Source organism: Columba livia, chromosome 2 (assembly GCF_036013475.1).
Source record: "Columba livia isolate bColLiv1 breed racing homer chromosome 2, bColLiv1.pat.W.v2, whole genome shotgun sequence".
NCBI lineage: Eukaryota > Metazoa > Chordata > Aves > Columbiformes > Columbidae > Columba > Columba livia.
This window is the reverse complement of record NC_088603.1, coordinates 142,750,967-142,773,588: the sequence shown is the minus strand read 5'-3', so window position 1 is coordinate 142,773,588 and position 22,622 is coordinate 142,750,967. Positions and strand designations below refer to the sequence as shown.

Genomic DNA, 22,622 nt, shown 5'->3' with positions numbered 1-22,622 from the left:
GGACTGAAGTTGGACCAAGGGTTGGTCTTGATGATCTCTGAGGTCTTTTCGAACCCAGTTGATTCTGTGATTCTGTGATTTGCCATTTAATCTGTAGAATGAATTTCAGTCAATTTCTCTAAACATTGTTTAGTTTTCTTAGCACATTTAAGTTGTATGTTTTCAAACATGGCTATACGGAGGATAAGTCTCCTAGACTTATTAAGAGCAAGAATATCAGAAACCCAGCAAACTATCGAACAACTAATCTCAGCACTGTTCTACATACAAATGAAAAGGGACCAACATAATTTCAACTGCAGGTAGATCACAAAAGCACCTAATTACATATCCAAGTGATCACACGTGTTCTTAAGCAAATGTATGGCTAAGATCGCTGAAAAACTGCAAATTTACAACTCCTGGAACAAATTATGCTTGCCTCATTTCCTCTGGAAGAGGAAAGGGATTGTCATTCTGCCTTCTGCAAATTAAAAGAAAAAAATAATCTCTCAAGCATATTAATTAATGAGATTCACTGGAAACATAGTGGGCTGCTGCCACTACTTAGTTTTCATGAACATGTCTGGCTAATTAGTATCTAAATTTATTAAAAGGCTTCTTTCATAAATGGTGAATATTTTATACTTGTAAATTCTTTGCATATTCCTACGTGCATACTAATACTCTGTAACTGTGGAACACTCAACACTACAATAACTCCATGATAAAATGCAACTCTTCTTCATGGCCCAAGATAAAAATCAAGGTTTGGCAACTATACGTAGTTCCCATAGGATTTTGGGGGGAAGAGCATAATAACGAGCCAGTTTGTTAAAATCCAAAAGGAACTCCATGGCAAGCTGTGCAAGAGATGAACTTAACCCAGTAGCTCTGTCTTGTGAAAAATCACATCTTGTTCTTATTTATCCGGCAAAATAAAAAGAAAGCTTGAATACAGGGTAAAAATTAGTCAGGGGAAAAAAAAGCAGTAGAAGAGGAAGCTTTTCAAAAAGCTTGGCTGGTGCCACCCACTCCCAGCATCGGCCGGATTGGGCCACCCTGTCACTGTATTCCCAACCAAGTTCTGCTTTAACACAGTCATTCTGGAATGAGTAACATCAGACTTTGATTGGAGATTTTGTGCTCACATGTACGTTTTATGGAAGTAAACTTGCTGGGTTCACCATCCCAGTGTTAGCTTCAGAGGGAAGTCACTTTCCAAACTGAGATTACCTGCAGTATTTGGGCTTTGCTTCTTTCCAAAATGTCTTTTTCCAACCCCGTCCCCCATCTTTGCAGACATTTTTATGGATTTAAAGAAAGCTTAAGGAAACAAATAAAAAATATGCCAAGATTTTGGATACTATCAATAAACTTAAATCTCTGATTAACACTTCAAAATCACAGCTTTCATAATACTTAACATGGAGAAGAGAAACGATCCCTAAAACAGAACTACGAGACTCCCCTTGCACTAATATGTCTTCCATGATCTTTTAAGAACTTTCAAAACTTTTTTTTTTTAATTTAAGAGTGGGTAATTAGAGGAACAGGTAATGAATTCAGCTACTTTAATCTTTCTTTATTGTAAAAATATCACAATTTTTTTTAGTCAGTTTTATCAGCTTTAGCTGTTTAGAATATTTTTTAGCTGTGTAGAATTATCAAGCTATCTGGAAACCTCACATTTGACTTCAGAGTGAATAAAATATGAATAATGGCAACAGGTGCTTTGGTGTGTAATAGTCCCTCATCTAATGGAGAAGTTTACCAGATAAAATAACTGGAAATCAATGTACCCTAGCAGGCATGATGAAGACTGCAAAATTTGGGCTCTTATAAGTAGCTGAGGAGAGAGTTCACTGCCACTGAAAGCTGAGAACAGCTCTCTGCTTGTGCAGTAAAACTCCCTCAGATTTCAAGTTTGAATCAGGCTGGGAAGGACCTCAGGAGGTCTGAAGTCTATCACCTGGTCAAAGCAGGGTCACCAATGAGATCAGACCAGGTTGTTTAGGGATTTAACCTGTTAGGTCTTGCAAATCTGTAAGGATAGAGGCCATACAACCTCTCTGTACATCCTGATACACTCCTTGACTCTCCCCATGGGAAAAAGTTTTTCCTTATATCAAGTCTAAACCTCCTATACATCAATTTAGGGCAATTGTCTTCCATCATCCTGCCATGCACCACTGTGAAGAGTGGACTTCCAGATATCTTCTTGGTAGCCTCCTTGCAGACAGTGGCAGGCTGCTGTAAGGTCCTCCTCAATCTGTCCCCTTCTCCAGCTCTCTCAGCCTTCTCTCACAGGGCTCATGATAATCTGGATGACTAAAGCCTTTTAAGTTTTTCCAGCCATCAAGTAGTCCAACCACCTAGGCTATAATGCCCCAATATAGAGACAGGGATGCTCTGGAAGACAATAAATGTGACAAAAAATGGTATTTGCTAAAGTAATGGTTGATGCTATCTACCAGTCTCACATCACCCACAGATATCTTCATTTCATCTGAGAGGACAATAAAGTTTGAAAAGCATTACTCATGGTAGAGCCATACTGGCGATTCCAGATCACCTTCTCCTTCGCTTATCCAGAAACAGCTTCAAAGAGGATTTGCCCCATGTTCTTCCTAGGGACTGAAAGTGGGGCTGAGCAGTTTGTAGTTCCCTGGTTTTTACCCGTTTTGAAAAGGAGTGCAGCATTTGCCCTTCTCCAGTCATCATGGACCTCCCATCATTTCCATGTCCTTTCAAAGATGATAGAGAACAGCCTCACAGTGATCTCAGCCAGCTTCTTCAGCATCCTTCATATTTATCCCATTGGGTCCCATGAACTTCTATGGATCAAGATTTTTCTCAAGGGATCCCTGACTTAGCCTTTTACCACTACCAGTAATTATTATCCTCCTTGAACCCTCTCTTCAGGCTCAAAAGCTTCAGCTTATCTGCATCTTCTATCATTAAATTACCCAGCTATTTCAACAGTGAATCCACACTTGCTGTTTCTTTTTCTTTTTTTTAATTTTATTGTTAGGAGGAAGATTCCACTATTTCACAATACCTGAATGATGCTCAAGGCACATCTGAGCTGTTAGAAATCAAGTCCTTTTATTCCAGTCATTTCTCCCTTATAAAGAAGGCATCGAGAGAGACCGAGGGTGATGCACCCTCTATCAGCCTAGAGCTTATAGGTCAAAACAGTTTATCTTTTCTTCTCCCTCAGAGATTCAAATTTTAGTATCCCAAGAGTACCTACTATTTGCTGATCTTGCGAGTTGAGTAGCTTGCCTGTAGAACTGTAAAAGATTTCAGCTTTGTCCTCATGTAAAGCAGGGAAATTATAAAATACTGAAATACTTCTTGCCCAAAATGACTCAACAGATGATATGACAGCAATCTATATGATTAAAAAAAAACACAGGATGCTAAGAAAAGGGACATGCTGAGATGAAAGGACACTAATGAGCATCACTCTTCTGGTGGATGCTGTCTCCATAGCTCAGAACTCATTTATATTCAAGTATACACAGAGTATCTGTAAAGGACAAAAGGATACAACACTAAAAACTGGCTTTTAATTGCTCCAAGTTTTAAATTCCAAAAAAGGGAAAAACAAACACATGAACAAATGATTGCTTGCCCATCCAGAGTAGCTATGTGATCTGAATCAGTAATAAAAATCTTCATGGAAGGTGAACGAGTAAGAATTTTGCGTAGTTACTGTTGCTATGAAAGCCACTTTCCTTATTATACACACAATCCACAATTATTTCCCTTTCCTTATCACTCGCAAACAGGTAATGAGGTGTTATGAAAATGGCTTCCTCTTCTAAAAGTTTCTGAGATCGTATTTGAAAGGAAGCAGTCAGAAAAAAAAGCAGTGAGTGTTCAGAAAGGAAATTGTAAGTGCATTGAACAGGGCAGTCAGACTCTGTAAATGTGTATGAACAGCATCTGGATCCTCTGAAAGAGTTGGCAGCTTCATCTCTCATCTGTCCTTCTCCAAGGGACAGGATGCAGCCCAAATTCACAGCATCTACTGCACCAAACTCCACCACTTATACAACTACTTCTAATATACCTGTTTTATGCTTTCCTAATATTAGCAACAAACAAGAAAGGTAATTGTGCAAGTAGGAGAAAAATTGGATATTCGGGACCTACCACAGAAAGTAACCACATTCAGTTCTGCAGAAGAGAAGTAAAAATATTCAATTGCCAGATGATAAGAAGGACCTTTCAAAGACATGTTTGAAAATAAAGTGGAGTATTCTTTGCAAGAAGAGCTGTCTACAGTAAATACACCAATTATTATCAGATCATGTCCCCTAAAAGGGATAAGGTATTTCTAGAGCACCCCAAATAAAATCTCTCAGAGCAGGAAGGGAATTGAGCACTAAAAAAAGAAACAGCAGCAATGCCACAACATCTGCCCTTCAAATAAGGTTGATGCTTATTTTTGAGGAGAAGGCAAGAGCAAGCCCCCTGGCTTTATTTTTAATCAGTGACTAAAATAGCAAGTCATGCCACAAGATAAACCCTGTAAGATTCTCGGCTTCGTTGTAAATAAGCATATATTTTCAGGTGCAACAATGTTCTCCTTTTCCAGTATTGAGTCCAATAGCAGATTCACCGCGACGTGTGGCCAATGGTCCAGGCGCTCTCACACCAGCTCTCCAGCGGGGCTGGGCTGGTCCGTAACTGACAAAGCTCCACCAGGGTAAGAGACCTCTGACATATGAATCACCACTCAAACTGATGTTAGTCCCACTTAACGATTTTATATTAGCAGATAGGGTAACACAATATAAATTTGGTAATAAATGTGGATCAGTACACACAATCTGATAGCTCTGACATATTTTAAAGCAAGTAATAATTTTAGGGAAGCAGCCGGGAATGTAGAAAAGAAAGTGAAACTACCACAGATGTAAACAATATCTTTATTTATGCTTCCAAATAATTGTAAAAGTCATGTCTTAAATGGACGCAATCGAAAGCATTTAGCACAAGGGTTAAGTATAGTTATATCCACTAAATAGTAGTTGATCAGTTTTCATTTAGTTCTCCCTTTCATAACAGACGATGACTTATTAATCACTGAAAAAAAATATTTTGTTATAGGTTTCCCCATAAAATCTTCTCTATTATATTCTCTACCACTCTATAAACATTCTCTTATACTGTTTTGTGCATTAATAGTTCTTGTGACCAGTGATTACTTACATTTATATGCCCCTAAATTCTTCAGAAGATCCATCTTCTTTTAACAATAATACATTTTGAAGTACTAAATTAGTAATAGTGACTAAACTAAACCCAAACAAATTTGAAGTGACTACCCATTGAAACTTTCTCTCTCACAAACAAGATTAGGAGCCCATGAGAAAGTCTGTCTTTTCCTGTTTATCACTTTGACATTAGCTAGTAGACATTTGTTTTGGAAACTTAGTCAATTAATATGTATTTATTCAGAGCTGCTTATCCCAAATGCCTCATTTCTCTTCCACACTGATTTTGTATCAGTTAATTCCACTACTCTGAATAGCTAACATGTCAATATTCAAAGAATATACAAGTGTAGACTACTAATATGGTAGAAGTAAATGTTTTCCCTATTAAGATTTCTGCTGACCACATTTGCAAGAAAGACTGGAGAAGAACAGTGAGTTCCTTTTATTTTTTTTTTACTATTTTTTTTAGAAGTGGAACACAAAATAAACTTTAAAAAAAAATGATTCACTGGCGTGAAAAGAACTTTGGCAATTAGTATTTCCCACGTGTCCTCATGCTGTATGTTACGTACACGTACACATACTCACTCACACGTTCTGTCTAAACTACCCTGTGTAGCTGTAACAGCAATACCTTCTGCTGAAGACAGAAACCATATCAACAAAGATGCTTCCTAGGAATGTTGATAGTTGTCTTCCAAATGAAATAAGTTGTGGTAGATGACTGTACAGTGACGTTTGCATTAAGGCTCTCATAAATTATTAAAAGATAAAAACTGCTGCATTCCTCCTCTCCCCCCGAAGCATTGTACTCTAACGTTTCCTAGTATGAACTACCGTCCTGCTTCATGATTGCTCTTGATTGAGACCTAGAATCACAAACATATTTTTATGTAACCATCTTATTTTTAAACAATGTATTTTTACTATACCAGTGCTGCAGTTCTATTTTAATGGCAAGTAGAACAAAAGAAGGCCTTTTACATATACAAAACCAGGGTTACTAGCTAGTCTACTGGGTATATCCTGTTAGAAGTACCTAAGCCCTGTACACCAGGTTTTCATGGCTTAATGAGAATGAGAGCCAACACCTCAAGTGCACGTCTTTACAGGGTGACAACATTAGCTATTTCAGCCACCTGAATAAATTGCTAAACAAATATCCTGAGGCATTACAGAATGAAGTATGGTCCTACAACCCTTCAGTCGGGTCCTATGAGCAACACAGCTGTGATGCTGCCCCTGGGCCAACTGCAAGCCAGCTGAGAAGAGAGAATTGTAGCCTGGACACACCACTGAGCTGATGCAGCCTTACTGCTTCAAATTCAGGTTACCCATATAATTCTACACTGTATAATATTCCAGCCCACTTTTTAGAGTGTTGAAGACCCAGATACCTTCTTTTTCTCTTTTGAGGGAGTTACTCAACAGTAAGAAATTCAGAAATAAGTGGCCTGATTTTTTAAGTGCCTGAAGCATCTAAAAAGTTTAATTTTAGGGTTTTGTTTTTAAATGTCTTGGGTGCTGTTTCTAGAGTTCTCCAAAAAACTTCATCCAACCCACTACGCAGACTGTTTTTCCTACACTCGCCTTATTAATCTAGGAGTTCCCACTCAATTTCTTCACACCAGTTCATCACTGGAGGTGCAGGAGCCTTCCTGCCTGCTGAGCCTGCCATATGGAAGAGTTATTTCTTCCCCTCACTGACTCTCCATTTGCTGTTTCACTTCATCCGAGCACACAACTTGTTCCCCGTTGCCTATTCCTCACAGTTCTTCTCTCTCTTACCTACTTTTCCCTGACTTTTTTAAAAAGTGCATCTGCACCCATTAAGTTTGGGAAGTATCTGAGATGCGGTCTGTGGGAAAGATGAAATGCAAAATAAGGATCTTGTGGATAGCTCTCCAAAGTAGGAGCAGTGCTGGTGAAATTTTTAAATCTCTTGGAATTACCAGAGTATTCCTTTCTCATTACATATTCAGCTTCAAAAGGTCCAAGGTAAAGCTGTGTAAACTTAAGGTGACATAAAAAATAAAAATAATGTTCTCATGCTATGGAGTATTTAGGAGCACAGACTGTTACACAATTGCCTGGATCTGCTACCGTAGCTGCAAGCATACACAAGCTGCTATAATTTGTTCTGCAAAGCATGTGTGTCCAAGGTAAATGCCCACGTCTTTGTGTCTTCAAAGCAGAATAAGATTTATATAAAGATCTCAGAAGTACTTTCTGCATAGTCAAATAAAAACCCCCATATTTTAAAAATAATTTTGATTTTACTTTTTCCATGAGTTGATAAAGTAAAGCTGGTTACACATTTCTTTATATACAATTTTAAGCTGCATGGCTATTAAATACAATGGACAGCCATTAACAAATCCAGCTAGGCCTTAAAGTTAATAGGTAATGTGATGCTGACATCTACATTTTGAAAGATATAGACTGTATATATGGACATGTCTATATAGAGATGTCATACTTCTTTTACATACCCACATTTGAACCCAGTTCTCATAAAGTACTTCAAGTACGCAAACAAAGGACAAAACAAGGTAAATTCCTGTGGAACTGTATTAGGTCAGCAACAGGTCTAATGTGCTTTTTTAAGCTATTTAACAGCCAACTGTACACAAAACATCACTAGAATCCAATATTTTTCTGTTTACAGTCCCAGGCCATTGCAGGTGTGTCAGTACATTCATCCTAAGAAAGTAACAAACCATTTGATTAGACTTTGACTATTACAAATAGTTTTTGAGACAAGTCATAGAAAATTACTTTTAAATCAAAGGGTGATATAAATCACAACTTAAAGCATGCTGAAGTTGATGGGAGCTCTAAGAAGATAATTACAGTTTCTTTCAGGTTATCAAAGCTGTAGACTCAATATCAGAACAACTCAGTCAGTACAGTAAACAGGTTCATCTAGTATCAGTACTGTGCTGTCCATGATCAAACCTTTTATTATCACAATATTCAGGAGCATGTGCCATTAAGCTTTTGTGAAGATACAGAGAAACTCTTCAACTTGCCTGTCAGCAAAATTCAAACATTGTGTAGTATGTAGTAATACTGACTCTAGCAACCTATTCCTTGTGATTTATGCAAGTCACATAGATAAGAAGATAAAACCTGTATGTGTCCCACACCGGTTCAGTCCAGCCAGGCCACCTCATCCAGTATTCTGTACAAATATCACAGAAGATGATATTTAACAAAACATGTAAGCTTCATGGTTTGTTCCCCCCCCCCCCATACTTCCCCAGGGTCTACAAATGTTGTTCACAAATGTTAGTGTTTGTTTGTGGGCAAGTTGCCCATGAGCACTGATGTCTATGGACACTCTGCCCAAGTTCCAGCACGATATTGAGAGGCTGTGGAGTATCCATCCATGGAGATTGTCAAGACCCAGCACGACAAAGCTTTGGCTGTTCTGATCTAGTGTTGGCTGAAGTCCCATATCAAACAGGACACCAGACTCTATAACCTTCAGAGGTCTTTTCCTGTCAAATCAAGTGCTGCACAATATTCAAACAAATTAATCAAATGTGTGAACAACACTCTACTGAGATGAGATGCTGAGCAACTAGTGTCAGACCTTGTGATCACTAGAAGCACATCTAGGTTACCAGCCCTAATGGAGTTCTCATTATAAGGATTTTATAAAGGTTCCCAACAGCAAATGCAGCAGAGTCAAATTTAACAAGCAGATAAATGCAAACGTGAGTATGTGCTTCCATACACAAGCTGTGTTTTGGGTGACCACAGAAGAATGTTCAACTATGGTCAATTTACCAATAATATTTTTTTAATACTGGGTTAGATTAAGAGCTCATTTTGATGATAGGGTGGATTTCTACTTTCATTATTACTCTTATACAAAACTCCCCCATTCTATCCTCTGCTTTAGGTATGAATCAATCTTGCTACATCTTTGATAGTCACTTCAGATTATTTTGAGGAAGGAGGAGAAAAAAGCCACAGATCAGTATTTCTTAGAGAATGCCTTTCAAAGTAAAACGCTATTCAAACACACTGATTTAACTATGCTTTGTCAGAAAACGTTCTATACTGAAGTATAAAGCATTTCATTTAGAATGCTATTCTTACACATGATACTATAGAATCTTCTTTAAAAGATTATGCAATTTGGTATTTTTATAGTAAAATTTTAGACCTATTGTCCACGATGCTAACAAACCCATTGATGCCTTTACTTTGCCTCATTTTTATTTAAGGTAGACAGCACTGAGTGATAATTGAAACTTCTATGAGTTTTCAGAAGGCAGTTGCACAGCCCATTTTGAACGAAGGGCATAAAAAAACGCAAACACATACAACCATTCAGCACTTAAAATACAGCCTTCATTACTAAAAAGCGTAGATTGCTAATGCAGTTTCCTTCTTTAAAAACAACATAATTTATTATGACAGCTAACTTCAAGGGTTCAGATGTAACAGAATGAAAGATGTTTAAGCCAACATATTTTTCTCCACCTTTTAGACACGTTAAAGACACATGAATTATATTGGAACAGAAGAAGTGATCACATTTTACTGCAATAATTCAACAGCACACAAACCAACAATTAAGAGCTGTAACTTCTTTTCCTTAAATGTACTGACATCTTGTCTCTTTAAAGCACAGCATTAGCACCTATGTCTCTTGTTCGTACCACTCCCATTAGCACCTCTGCTATTGAACCCAGCACAACCACCACAAGGCCACTCTCTACTCAGTTTTAATCAGGTGGGAAGCAAAATATTGCCAAAGGAATCAGTCAGGCCCAGTCCCAAAACAATTTATGGGGAAGCAAGTTATGAAACACCTTTTAGGGTTCCTAAGATGGTTTTGTAAGAAACATGTAGATGCTGAAATCCCAGAAGAATATCCAGAAAATCAAAATATTCAGAAAAAGATATCCAGAAACCTTCCTAGTTCATCCTATACGCTCAGTAGGCCTCCTCCCTCTCCAAACTGGAAATCTTTTCTAACCAAGAGCCTTCTAAACAACCTCTGCCAAAACTTTGGTGCAAGCCGCTGTCAAAGGCAGTTATATTATTCCTATATTTGTCCTCCCAAAATTGCTTTTATGCTTCCTTCAATACTTGTCCGTAAGAAACAACAACAATAAAAAAGGAAAAAAAAAAAAGAGGCAGAAGAAAGAATTCTTGTAAACAGTGCAAGATAAATAAAGCAAGTTAATTCTTCAGGGTAGTTTGACATCAGCACTAAGATACGACATCTTAACAATGCCAGTTGTGGCCAACAGCAATTAACCAAAAAAATATAAACAAATAAACAAAGAGAAAGATCTTGCCTTTTCAGTAAGCATATTTTACTTTTTCTTTTGAAAGAAAACTCACCAATGGTGTAATATCTCTTCAACTCACTCCTCCGCGGATTGCGCCTTTGGGTGTTTGCGGTGTTGTTCTGTTCCTCCTCAGAAGTAGCTGTCTTAGCGGCAAGAGAAGATATAGTGGGCTGAGGTGTCTGAGCTTCAGCTGCCACTGGGTTGCATCCTGGCCCACTAATATCCACTGACTGGGACTTCTTCTTTAATCTAAAGGCAATTTAAGGCAGTGAGATATGATTAAACATCATTCTATAGCTAGATTCTGTATAGAGTAACAGCAATATGTTCACTGTACAACAATTCATGCATATTGCAGCAGAACACAGAACAGCAATAATACATTAGGCCTTATGTTAATGTCTCTTTTCAGCTCCTGCTAAATCAGTTACAGCACTTCCACCTCACGTGTAGCTACAAATGATAAACTGCCCCCAGATCAGCCTAATCTATCCCTAATCTATTTCAGAGAAGATGAGCTGCCAACAATTAACCTGTCATTAAGTTGCCTGGCTAAAGTTGCCACAGATAAGGGGAGTACAAAGAAATTAAATCGTTTGCACAAAGTTGCTGAAAGCCCCAAGAGAAAAGAACTGACTTAAAATATTCTGAATTCGGACATGGCTGTACAACTGCTTTTCTCATTCTGCAACAGTTCCAACCATTTTGTGCACTGCAACAGCACAGACAGAGGAAGATAAATTCTCTGTCCTGCAGAAATCAGTGTTACGCAGCTCATCAGCAGCATCCAAGTCGAGTACAACTTACTAACCGGTATTCTCTGCGCCTGACCATCCGACCAGTCTTCTACCCACCTAGTTGTCCACAGATCCAGACATAGCATCATAACTTGTGTAGAAATGTTGTGGCAGTGTCAAAATTCTTACTAAAGTCAAGGCAAATTACATGATCGCTCTCCACACCTCTTCCCATCTAGTAATTTTATCAGAGTTCTGTGGGAACGAGACTTAGAAAAATTCTCAAATCCTACTTCAGAGTGGTGGTGAGTACACTCTCATCATTCAGTCACTGTAGTTCTGGCATCTACTCTATCTACTTTATCTCACATAAATGTTATTATTCTACTAGAGTTATTGAATAGAGACAAATGCTCTGTTATAGTGAAGCTCACTACATACACACTGGGTTTTCAAGACTTTTCTTAAATTCTCTGTAAATGTATATAGTTGACTACATGATTTGCTCCTGTAAATAAAAGAGGTTTATGGTAAGATGTTTGTGGTTTGTGGTGAGATATTGATTTGAAATGAACAGATCACAATAATTCTGAAATTCTGAAGCAAGTTAAATAAAATGACAAAATTCTGTAACTCTGCACTTCCTTACTTTTAAAATATTTTCTCCATGTATTGGTTGCAATTAAACAGCAAGGATTCCTGCACTGATAATTAAATATGCTAGTGTAACAGAATAACTAATTAAATACAGCAATAATAATTAATGCTGTTAGTAGACTGGAAAATCTTCAAGTCATGACCAAGCTCTCTAAGATATATTAAAGTATCAAAGTATATGCAGAATTTAATGAATGAGACTGTGATGGTGAAATTACTATACTCATATGGGGTATTGCTAGCCCAGTTAGAAAGTCATCAGTTAGAAATGAACTCCTCTATGTGGTCAAATGAGAAAGACTACTTCCACTTTAACTTCTTCCCAACGTGGGAAGAGTGTCCCGTATCTGAAGAAACGCTCCTCAGCTCCAGTGCCTGCACACAGACAGGAGGGGATGACAGGGACCCTCATCCCTCCAGCAGATATGAAAGGCTGTACCGTGTCAGAGCAGATGTTCATCCAGATGAGCGTCTTGTCTCCAACAGCTCCATCAACGGAAAGAGTACGGACCAGTGTACAGTGCTACCTTCCCCAGGATGTCCTTCCACCCTCCAGCAAACTTTGTTTTACAGGCTTCCTGAGTCAGACAATGCACCTTTTTTAGCTCTTGGACTTATTTTTCTTGGTTTGTCCTTTATTACTCCTGAACTCATCTAAACTTCTGATACAGGCAGCATCCTGCCATGGCAGGTTCCACTTTATGCACTGTGTTCATTTCAGCACACAGCAGCCACAGTAGTTTATTGTAATGACTAGTAAGAGTGGCATTGTGAGTAACAGTGAACAACTACTCCATATATACCAGCTTTACTTTGAGGATCTTGATCAATGGTCTCATAGATGGACTGTGTGGGGACACCACCCCAAACAGCTTAGGATGAACTAACTGAGTACTTCTATGAATATTGATACATATAAAAATCAAGATAAGACTGGGCAGGGCATCTTCCTGGAGTAAACATGGTGTGAGAAAAAAAGAAAGCTCTGTTTGAAATGATGCTCCAGAAATGGAGACCTTGTTTGGAGCAGTTCTAGCTTTAAGCCTACAGCTCGTCAAATGTATGTATCTAAAATGACAGCTGGGATATTTCATTGACTCACTAACAATGAAATGGTGTTCCCTTATGATGCTCAATTCTGCTATATTGTTGAATATGCCATATTTTAGGTGATATAAAAAGTCCCTATGATTCCTTACTACTTGAAACCTTTGTAGATTTAAAGGATGACTTTGGGGAAGAAAATCACTAGTTTTCAGAAGTAATACTCTACTTTAGACCAAAGCTTTCATTGTGATTACAGTCTTGCTTCTGTGTTGTGCAAAATAGTTGTGGGCAATAAGCTCCAATGTGTTTAGTAACTCCATAATTTCAAACCAAGGCAAGTGAGGCCTGAAGCTCAATAAATGTACATTTGTCGTGCATTATGCATTTCTGTGCTCTGCCCAGAGGAAGACAGAGAGCAGATGAGTTAAAATAAATCATACAAATTGAAAAATACCATTATGATTTATATTCTCAACTATATTATGAACATATTCTTCCCCAGCAAGGCTGTTTGAAGGACAGTGCAATTAATAAAGCTGTGAATTACAGTGTGAGGATAATTAATGAAATATCTTGCTGCACTGCAGGGAATACCAGATTGTTGTCACAAATACACTGTGTCTATTCTTCTAGAATCACATAGGATTAAATGGATAACACCTGCCAACTGAGCAGCAAAAATGTCACATGGCCTTTTTCAGGGGACTTATGATTAATAAAAGACTGTGTTGAAATGCCTATAGCAAATCAATGTGCAAGAAGTTACCTACTCTTTCAACCCAGAATAACTTCAATGTAAGAGTTCCAGAGTCATAGGTACTTAAGTACTAAAGAACAGGAGCACGAAATACAAGCATGTGCACACAGCATTATCAAACTGTTCTTGAGAGACCATGATGACAGTGCTTTTGCTGCCAGGAAAGAGATATACAGGATCTGAATTAATCCAGACTCCGCAAAAACAAGGTCAGCTGATTAGGATTAGATTCAACTAGGAATGCAACTTTATACGAATGACCTGACAAAAAAAGCAACTTACTCAGATGCATCTTCCTCCAGCCCACCTGAGATGTAATTGATACAGTCATGACTGTCAAACAGTTTAAAAAAAAACATGGCAGCCTTTAAACTGCATCTTCACTAGAGCACCACATCTTGCAAAGAAAGCCTGAGTTCTGTGTATGTTTTGAAGCCAAAGGAAGGAATCATTTGTAAGCCTGACTCTTTTCCAAGGCCCTGCTTTATAATTAGCTTCCTGTTGTGTTGGGTTTTGGTGGCAGTGGGTTTTTGTTTGCTTTGGGGGGGTGGGGGTGGAGGTTTGCTTGTTTATTTTAATATTAAAGCAGCACAGTCAGGCTTATTCTCTGACAGAAAGAAATCTGAACGTGAAATGCCTTGGGATCACATTCCTCGCTCTTGCTTTGTTTCAGGCTGTCTGCTTCTAGAAAAATAAAATGAAGATATGGTAAATAATGTGCCTAAGCTTTTTCATCGTTCACTCTATGTATTCTGTAGCAGTCTTCAACTAACTTTTCAAGAACAGGCAACACAAGTGTTCCAGTTTCACCTGGTGTGACCTGCAATGAGGCTGGTGCAGCCAGCCAGCAGCCAGCGTGCCAGCCAGGACTGCAAAGGCAGCACTGCACTAGGCAGGCTTGGAAATGCATACCTGATAGCAAGGACAAAGTCCTGACTTGACTGAGATCTGAAGGAGAATGGGCAAAAAAATTCTTTCTCTACAGTTATCCTCAAGCTATAGGAGTTACAGCAGAGGCAAAACCATGCAGCAAAAAAACCCAAACCAAACCAAACCAAACCAAAAAACACACACACACAGAAAATCTGCAGCCTTTGAGAGGTGTGAAATGCCAAGCCGGTCACTGCTGTTGTCTTCCGGCTACTTGAGGCTTCTGTGAAATACAGTTGTGCTCTCACTTGAATGTTAAGACAGGCACCTTCACAGAGGAGAGGCTAACACGGAATCACTAAAAAACCCCAATTATTGACAAATAATTAAGGCAACCCATCTGGGTCAAAGATCAAGCAGGGCCAGAGAAGGGTTTATTCAGCTGCTGGTTGGATCTGGAAATGCCTTTTTCGCCTGGAGCATGGCTGAGCAGCACCTTCATTTTAGGTAACCCTGTCCAAACACACATTTCACACATCTATTTGTGGAATTCAATTTCACTATTGCTAATAACCCCTTAAGCCCCCATTTGCTGCACTTATATCTCACTGTATTTTCACAGAGCAGATGTTGCACACCCCAGTAACTCCAGACATCCAAGCTGTCCTACACAGTCACTCCTTGGTGCCTCTAACCTACCAAACAGAGGCAGAAAGCCCAGATCTGCCTCTCAGCATCCTGCCAGTTACCAACTGCAGAGGACCTGCTTATGTAGCTAATCCAGGAGGAATGTGCATCCCCAAACTGTGTGATATTACTTCCCTGGAGGTAGATACACTCTCCAGCTCTTAAACTTGTGGGTTATTTCTCCTCCCATCCTCAGCATAAAACTGCAAAATTTTCTACTGTATCTTAGAAACAACCGAACAGATGGTTCCAGCTTTCACCTCCTCCTGACGTGCTGGCACCCCGTGCTCCCCAGCAGCATCACGTCCCAGGAACAGGTCACTTTGAATGGATTCTTACCATTTCCCTTAAAAAGAAAATGTGGTTGGAGGGTCGAGTGTTCAGGCATTGACCACTAAGTGCTCTGGGCAGTCCATACATATGGGAGGTCCTGAAATCCTAGGGCTAATGAATTCACTGGAAAGTCAGAGGATTAGGATTTAATCCCTGACATTCACTATCACAAACCTCTTCAGTTCCTAATACACTCCATGCACTTTTTCATGTTATAATCACAAGCTGAATTTTTGTAAAGCAGCATGGAAAAAAATAAAGCATTATTCTTTAAACAGACCTCGAAAGCCCCTAAAACAAGCATGGCTGGCAGTCAAGTCCAAAAGAAATGGAAAAAGCATTTAAACCATTCATGGTGGAAACAAACAAGCATAGGAAGCATCCCAGGGGCTGGGAATCTGTACAATTTCATCTTTGTGAATTTCCAAGTAGAAATCCCTTACAGCAACAAAGATTTGTAGGAGAGCCTAGTTCATTCTTCTCTACTGTATAAAAAAAAACAAACCCTTGTGCCCTTTGTCACTATCTCAGAGATTTTACTACACAGTTAATAGGAGAAGCAAAATAATTCATTTGAAGAGTGATGCTTATTCTTCAGAGACACATTTGGTATTTTTGAATGCCCAGAAGAGCTTGTTACAAATTTGATTTATTTGTTGCAAGAAATGCGATTTAAACCAATGTCAACAGCTAGGATTTTTCTCATTCTGGAAAAAGAAGTAAACTTCGTTTATAATACAGCACTGTGACGGTCTGGCATCTTAAATGAAGGAGAAGGCCTAACCCTCCAGCATCTGCACAGGCTTGCCCCAAAATTTGCTTTATTCCCCTGTGGACACACCATCCCCTCCACCCTCCACACAAATCTGCAGTTGCCCAAGGCTGATATTTTTCAGCTGCTGCGGCAATTCAGAGGAATCAGGTCAAAGGCCCGTGGTCTGCAGTCAGGCTCCGTTTACCGCCTGAGGCTCCTTGGGCACCTGTGCGGCGAGAGGCAACGCCATGGACAGCTGCTGGGAAATCTTTTGTTTCATGCTCTTGAATACCACCTGCAGCTCTGGCCACGCCCTCCCAAAAAGAAGACAGCAGGATTAGACCTACGCAGACAAAAACCACCTGTGATGATGACAAGTTGGTTCCTCACGGGGTGAGAGGAAACAGACTGCGGGAAGGAGCCGCCGCCGAGGGCCCAGCGCAGGGACCTCCGCAGCCATCAGCAACGGGAGAGTGGCAAATGGTTTTACATCACGGGACAAGCACCAAATGAAGGCAAGCAGCAAGTTTGGAATAAACACCGAGAAGTACTTCTTTGAATGGTATATAATCACACGACGGAAATAATTGTTCAGGCGAGAAGTATCGCTCGGCACAAAAAAGAATGACATGAGTCAGGCAGAAAACATCCATGAGGGGCTGTGGAGCATGCAGGTACTTCGGAAAAAAAATCCCTTGAGCCAAGAATCACTGGAACACAGAGGGGTTTAACAGGGAAAGAGCCACTCAATGCATGCTCTGGCTCTCCTATTATCCCTAAGTATCCATTACTATGTAAGTACTACACACAACTGAGGACAACATACTTGCAATTCAAATCTGAATTAGTCATGAATTTCAGATGGAAACAAAAGCGACCACTACAAAGCAGCTAGAAAACAGAACACCACTAAAATTGATGTCTGTCAGAACACACACAAACACAAACCCACAGAAAAGCCCTTCAGACAGTCACTTCCCATGTTGATCATGCAGCAGTTTTCTGATAATGCGAGCAGCTTATGAGACCATTTGATGGCAGAAAACCAGAACAAGACGACCTTCACATGGGTGGTGTTATGAAAGGATTAGGAATGGATTCACACCCACACAGCCCAAAAAGCAATTCAAAGCGGCAGGTATGCATCAACGACGCAACATTCAGCCCAGCCTCAGGAGACAGAACAGTGCAGGCACAAGAGCTATGTGCAGAACAACAGTGGCATTCAATGTCCTATTTTATTCTATATCCCCAGCATATGTACTTGAGCTTGTAGATCAAGCATACAAAATACTCTTTTTTGTTCCTTTACATACACTACCAAAAATTACTGTGCAAATTAAAGACACAACAGTTGTTAATCGTCAGAGTACCAGAAAGTAAACCAAAACCACCCTCTCTCCAGTTCCCATTCATTCTGATGGAAGTGGTCCCAGCACATGCACGAAAACTGCCACCATCCCTCAACCCGTAAGAAAAGACAATGCCAAACCAGAAGTTTCCACCAGGCTTCAGAAGAAAAAATAAAGATGTGATGTGTGGAACAGGCAACCCACACACCCTTTTTACAAGATCTATTGACAACACTGGCGCCTCAGGTTTTTCAAGGGCACATCACAGAATAAAGACTTACAAAAATCAACACAAACCTTGTGATTATTCCTGGGAGCATGACAGCACTGCTACAGGTAAACCCTTGGAGGACCATTTACAGAAGGCATATAGATTGGTTGCTGCCAGGTTACATCCATGAACTCCAAGCGGGAGAATCCAGAATCCACTTGTGGTTCAGGTGTGAGAAGACATTCTCACTGCCTGGGAGAGAAGCGTTAGTGAGTCCATGGGCAAAGGAGTCAGAGTGCTCTGCACACCACAGATGGGCCTGGAGATGCACACTCACAGCAGGATGAGCCATGGCAGAAGTGGAGAAGGAGGTGACGATGATGATGATGGAAAGGAAGATGGCAGCAGTCACACTAAACACATAATGTAACCCAGATAGTCACAGCATATACAATTCATTCTTTTTTTTTTTTCCTGCCTGACCTTTTGTAAGGATTAGGAGCTCAAGATCATATGGCTTCGCCATGGCTGTATAATATTTTACAGCTGCTTCACATAGTGGAAATAATATGCTCTGCAACTAGGGTATGTGTTTTGTCAGGGATGAGAATTTCTTGATCTTTTCTTTCAGAATTTTGAGAAGGCGGGTTGCAATGCTGTACTATTTGCTGACAGTTATCTTGATTCTGGACATGTTTTAGAAGCAATGTGTAAAGTAAATTACTGTTTTGAAACTTGCTATTTTGTTAATAGCTGCTATACTGTTATTTAAAAAACTCCCACTAGTTCCATTTTCACAAAAGCTCTTCTAATGTTTTATGCAAATCTACTTTAGTACAATTTGCATGGGTCTTGAAATTTCCAGCTCTGTCATATTCAGCACAGAAAAATTTTGCATAATGGTTTTAAAGTGATGATAATTTCTACTTCATTCTTATTTGTCTCATTAATGCTGTAGCATTATATCTCTAGTAACTTTATTTATAAGGATGGATTAAATTAAACCAAACTATTTTAAGGTTGTATCACTAAGGAAAGTCTTTATTTCACCTGATTAGAAAAAGCTATTTCTGAAATCTCTTTATTATAGGCTATGCAACCAGCACCCAGATCCTGTTCCCCTGACAATTACTGTGAGATTTTCACATATGCTGTATTATGCAGGACCACATCCTATATTACCAACTTCTCTCTCCCAAACACTGAATTCAGAGTTTTCAAAGGCAGGTGTAGCTGGTGGCCTGGGAGCTGCATGGAATGCCCTGAGACATATGGAAAACCACACCTAAAATGAAGCCATATAAACTTGTAGCATTTTTCCATATAATTAACTTTGTCATAACGTCAACTATTTTCTGTGCTAAGTGCGAGTAATTTATACATCAACAAAGCTGTTTTATCCATAGCCTTTAATTTAGGCAACTGCATTTACATTTCTGATTCCAACCCTAGGCTTGACTGTTTTTTTGAGTTGTTTACAAGTCAGCTCCAATATCCCTGGGCACTTCGTGTTCCTGAGATTGCTACAGTGCATGCAGTCATAACATGCATACATTCATGTAGTCAATTTTGGAAGCAAAAGGGCCTTTAACTTCTTAAAGAGATGGCAGAGGAGGTTGGAAGTTATGATGCTCTTACAGTACCACAGATTTGTGTGTTCTAGTTCTCCCTTCTCAACAAATAAGCATCAGCACAGCAGGCACCTGCAGCTCAGGTTTGAAGAACATGCTGTGGTTATGTTTGTCCTAAGATATGGAAATGCAAATCTGCACATTCTTCTGCCTTGCCCACTAGGTCATACAACTTGAAATGTACACAGTGAAACAACTTAAAGACTCCTTTCAAAATATAAAACCGATTTATACATCATTATTATCTTTATTCCACAAGACCTACATGAGATAAGACATTCTGATCTCATCACCAAAAATCCAGTGAGTTGTAAAGGTATTTTATGAAAGGTAAAAAGATGATGAATAAACACCGAGTGAGATGCAGCCAGGAGCACCTCAGGCCAGGCAGATGCAACAACCCATGGGCTGCAGTGCCTCCAGGCAGGTGGGGACCTTCTGGTCTGGCCCTCCTCCTGCAGCTGAGCAGCCTGACCACGACATGCCCTGTCATGTTGCACAGTGCGGCTCGGCAGCAGTGAACACCAGCCCTGTGACCAGAGGTGCAGCAAGCAAGAGCATCTTCAGTCTGAGAGTTAGGACGTGCTGCACAGAGTGCCAAGACCACACTTGCGACCTGCCACCAGATCATGGGGCTGAGGAGGGGGTTCAGACCAGGGCAGAAGACACAGAGAAAGCCCACAGGTGGTCATCCAAACTCTCCTCATGCTCTTTTCCAAACAGAGCCTCTCCTCCTTTTCCTAGAGCGACAAGACACATCCTCACCCTGAGGTTCACAGTGCCCTTTGGGCACAGCAATCGGCTTCCCAACCAGCGTGGGGACTACGGCGCTGCACAGGAAAAGCCATTATCGCTGCTTCACTTTTCTAAGAACGAGGCACAGCACATTACACAGATGTTGGGACGGAAAAAATAACTAATACACAGAAGTCTTTGGAAGCACCCACCTGTCTTCATGGAATACAGGTTGATGACAGGACAAAGACTTAAACCATAAGCCAAACAGGCAACTAAGCTATCCCATTTGTACAAATACCACATCTTCATAGTTTTGCAATATAGGTCAGCCTTGAAATAAACATTATGTATATTTGCAATGTGTGCATAATATATTCTTCTATAAGTCCCCACAGGACAAAAAGCAGCCGTCACAAAATGAAGCAATTAGCACCAACTCAAAGGGCAGACTCTCATTACAGTGAAAAGAGAGAGACAAAAGCTGTTCCTTGAGGAGACTGAACCATCTTGCATTTCTCCTTGCTAGGAACATAAATCGGTTCTCAGAGTGCTCTGCAGGATATAATAACATTTGATAAATCTCTGTGGAAGCACCTAACTTGTCAAAAGCAAGCTAGAAACTAGGCAAAATTAGAAATCTTTCTCCATCATACATAAAGGAGAATGGAGACTGTGCCTTTCAACTCATGCATAACTCAAGTATTTTGAACAGTAAGGAAAATTTTAGCATTTTAATGAAATGTGCAGAAAATGTATAAATTGTATAAAATTAGCTTTATATTGGTTGGCTGTTTTGACTATCACTTGATATATACACTACACCCTCCAGTGAAACCATGTTCATCCAAGCTACTTTTTCTTTAGGGAGTTTCACTGGGCATTAGCCATGCAGGTTTGAAAAAATGCTTGTCTTGTTCTTTTTGCCTTTCTGATTCACAAATCAGGTCAGCCAAGCTTACACCAGATGGGAGAAAAACATCTTCCAGGATCCAGGAATATTTTGTTCTTAAACAAGACTAAATTATCCTCCTACCCTTCTGGCAGGAGACCCTCTTGCTCTAAGTATTCACCCCCAACCAACTAACCCCAACCAGCTTTCTCTTTTCCCACGGAGTCAGTAACAGCTCAAGGCCAGTACCAGCGTTTCCTCCTGAGCTGCCAGAACAGCCCAGAGCACAGACTGGGGCTGCTGGCCCATGCCCTATGCAGCCACACAGTAGATGGAGATCCAGAGGCTTGTTGAAGTCCCATCAGACACAATTAGAAGTCTGTTAATTGCCTATATTGAGAAAACGCTGTCTCAAGCATATACCTTTTCATGTCTTGTCATCTCAAAAAGTAAGCAATGGCACTTGATAAACTGATTAATAACAGGTTGTACTAACAGAATCTATATATAAAGGAGAAACAGTTGAACAGATAGGTTGTGAAATAGTGCCTACTTATTTAAAAACAAACGGAAAACCCACACAACTATTTTGTTTCTCAATCCTGTGATAGTAGGAGGAACATTTTTAACAACTTCTAACTTTGTGCCCACAGGAGTATAAAGGTTGTAAAGACTTTTCTTTAAGCCTTCACCCTCCAAGCAGAGCCCACAAGCACCGACTATGCACCACTGTGGTGGCAGAAGGGACCGCGCACCGGGAAGCTCTGTGTGACACAGCAGCAGGACCTGCAGGAGTGAGAACCAGGGTATGAGCATCCCCAAGAGAGAATGAAGTGGCTCAGGTAAGCACAGAGATTATGTTCAACCTGAACACAAACAAACGTATTCTGGGGAGAAGAAACTACAAAAAAAAAGGAAACAGAAAGCCCTTCAGAACATGAACGTTTTTTGTATTATGAGAATATTTGAGATTTCAACAGTAGTTTCAACATCCCCTAACTGTCGGGACAGAAAATAAATGTAACACGATCACAGCGAAAATTCTCACTCTCAGTAAATTCTAGGTCTGCACAGCTATAACCAGAAGGCACTGCTAGTATCTATCCTATGCTAAGTGTATATTTTTTATTTGGATATTGGCTTGCAGTGGACAATGCCTATAAACTTAACCAAGGCCATTAAGGTTCTCTTCATTCCCATCAGGACAGTTTTCTTCTCATGTTAGCTTTTGGGTTAAACTAAGAATTAAGACAGACAATTTCTCTTTTCAAGTTTCCTTACAAATGAAATTCCCTTTTGCCTGTTAAGATGACTTAGTCCTGGGTCATTTCAGGTCCTCCACTGTAATCCTCGTTTCTGCTCCCAGTACTAAGCCACTGTGCACTGATGACCTAATGATCAAAGAATATCGCTGGCTGCTGGAAGCCACCA

At 39.8% G+C, this 22,622-nt stretch overlaps 1 protein-coding gene across 8 annotated transcripts in view; it reads right to left on the bottom strand.

Moving 5' to 3' along the window:
- The window catches only part of OXR1 (oxidation resistance 1), a 286,476-nt gene that overhangs the window by 127,003 nt on the left and 136,851 nt on the right, over window positions 1-22,622 (bottom strand). For 5 of the 8 annotated variants that reach the window (XM_065054240.1, XM_065054247.1, XM_065054242.1 and 2 more), the window contains exons 3-4: window positions 18,020-18,185; window positions 10,581-10,777 (exon numbers count right to left, since the gene is read on the bottom strand). In XM_065054240.1, the coding sequence (XP_064910312.1) occupies window positions 10,581-10,777; window positions 18,020-18,078 (256 nt within the window). In that variant the 5' untranslated portion in view covers window positions 18,079-18,185. The remainder of the gene's footprint in view (window positions 1-10,580; window positions 10,778-18,019; window positions 18,186-22,622) is intronic. The other 3 variants (XM_065054243.1, XM_021298490.2, XM_065054241.1) reach the window with 2 other exon arrangements.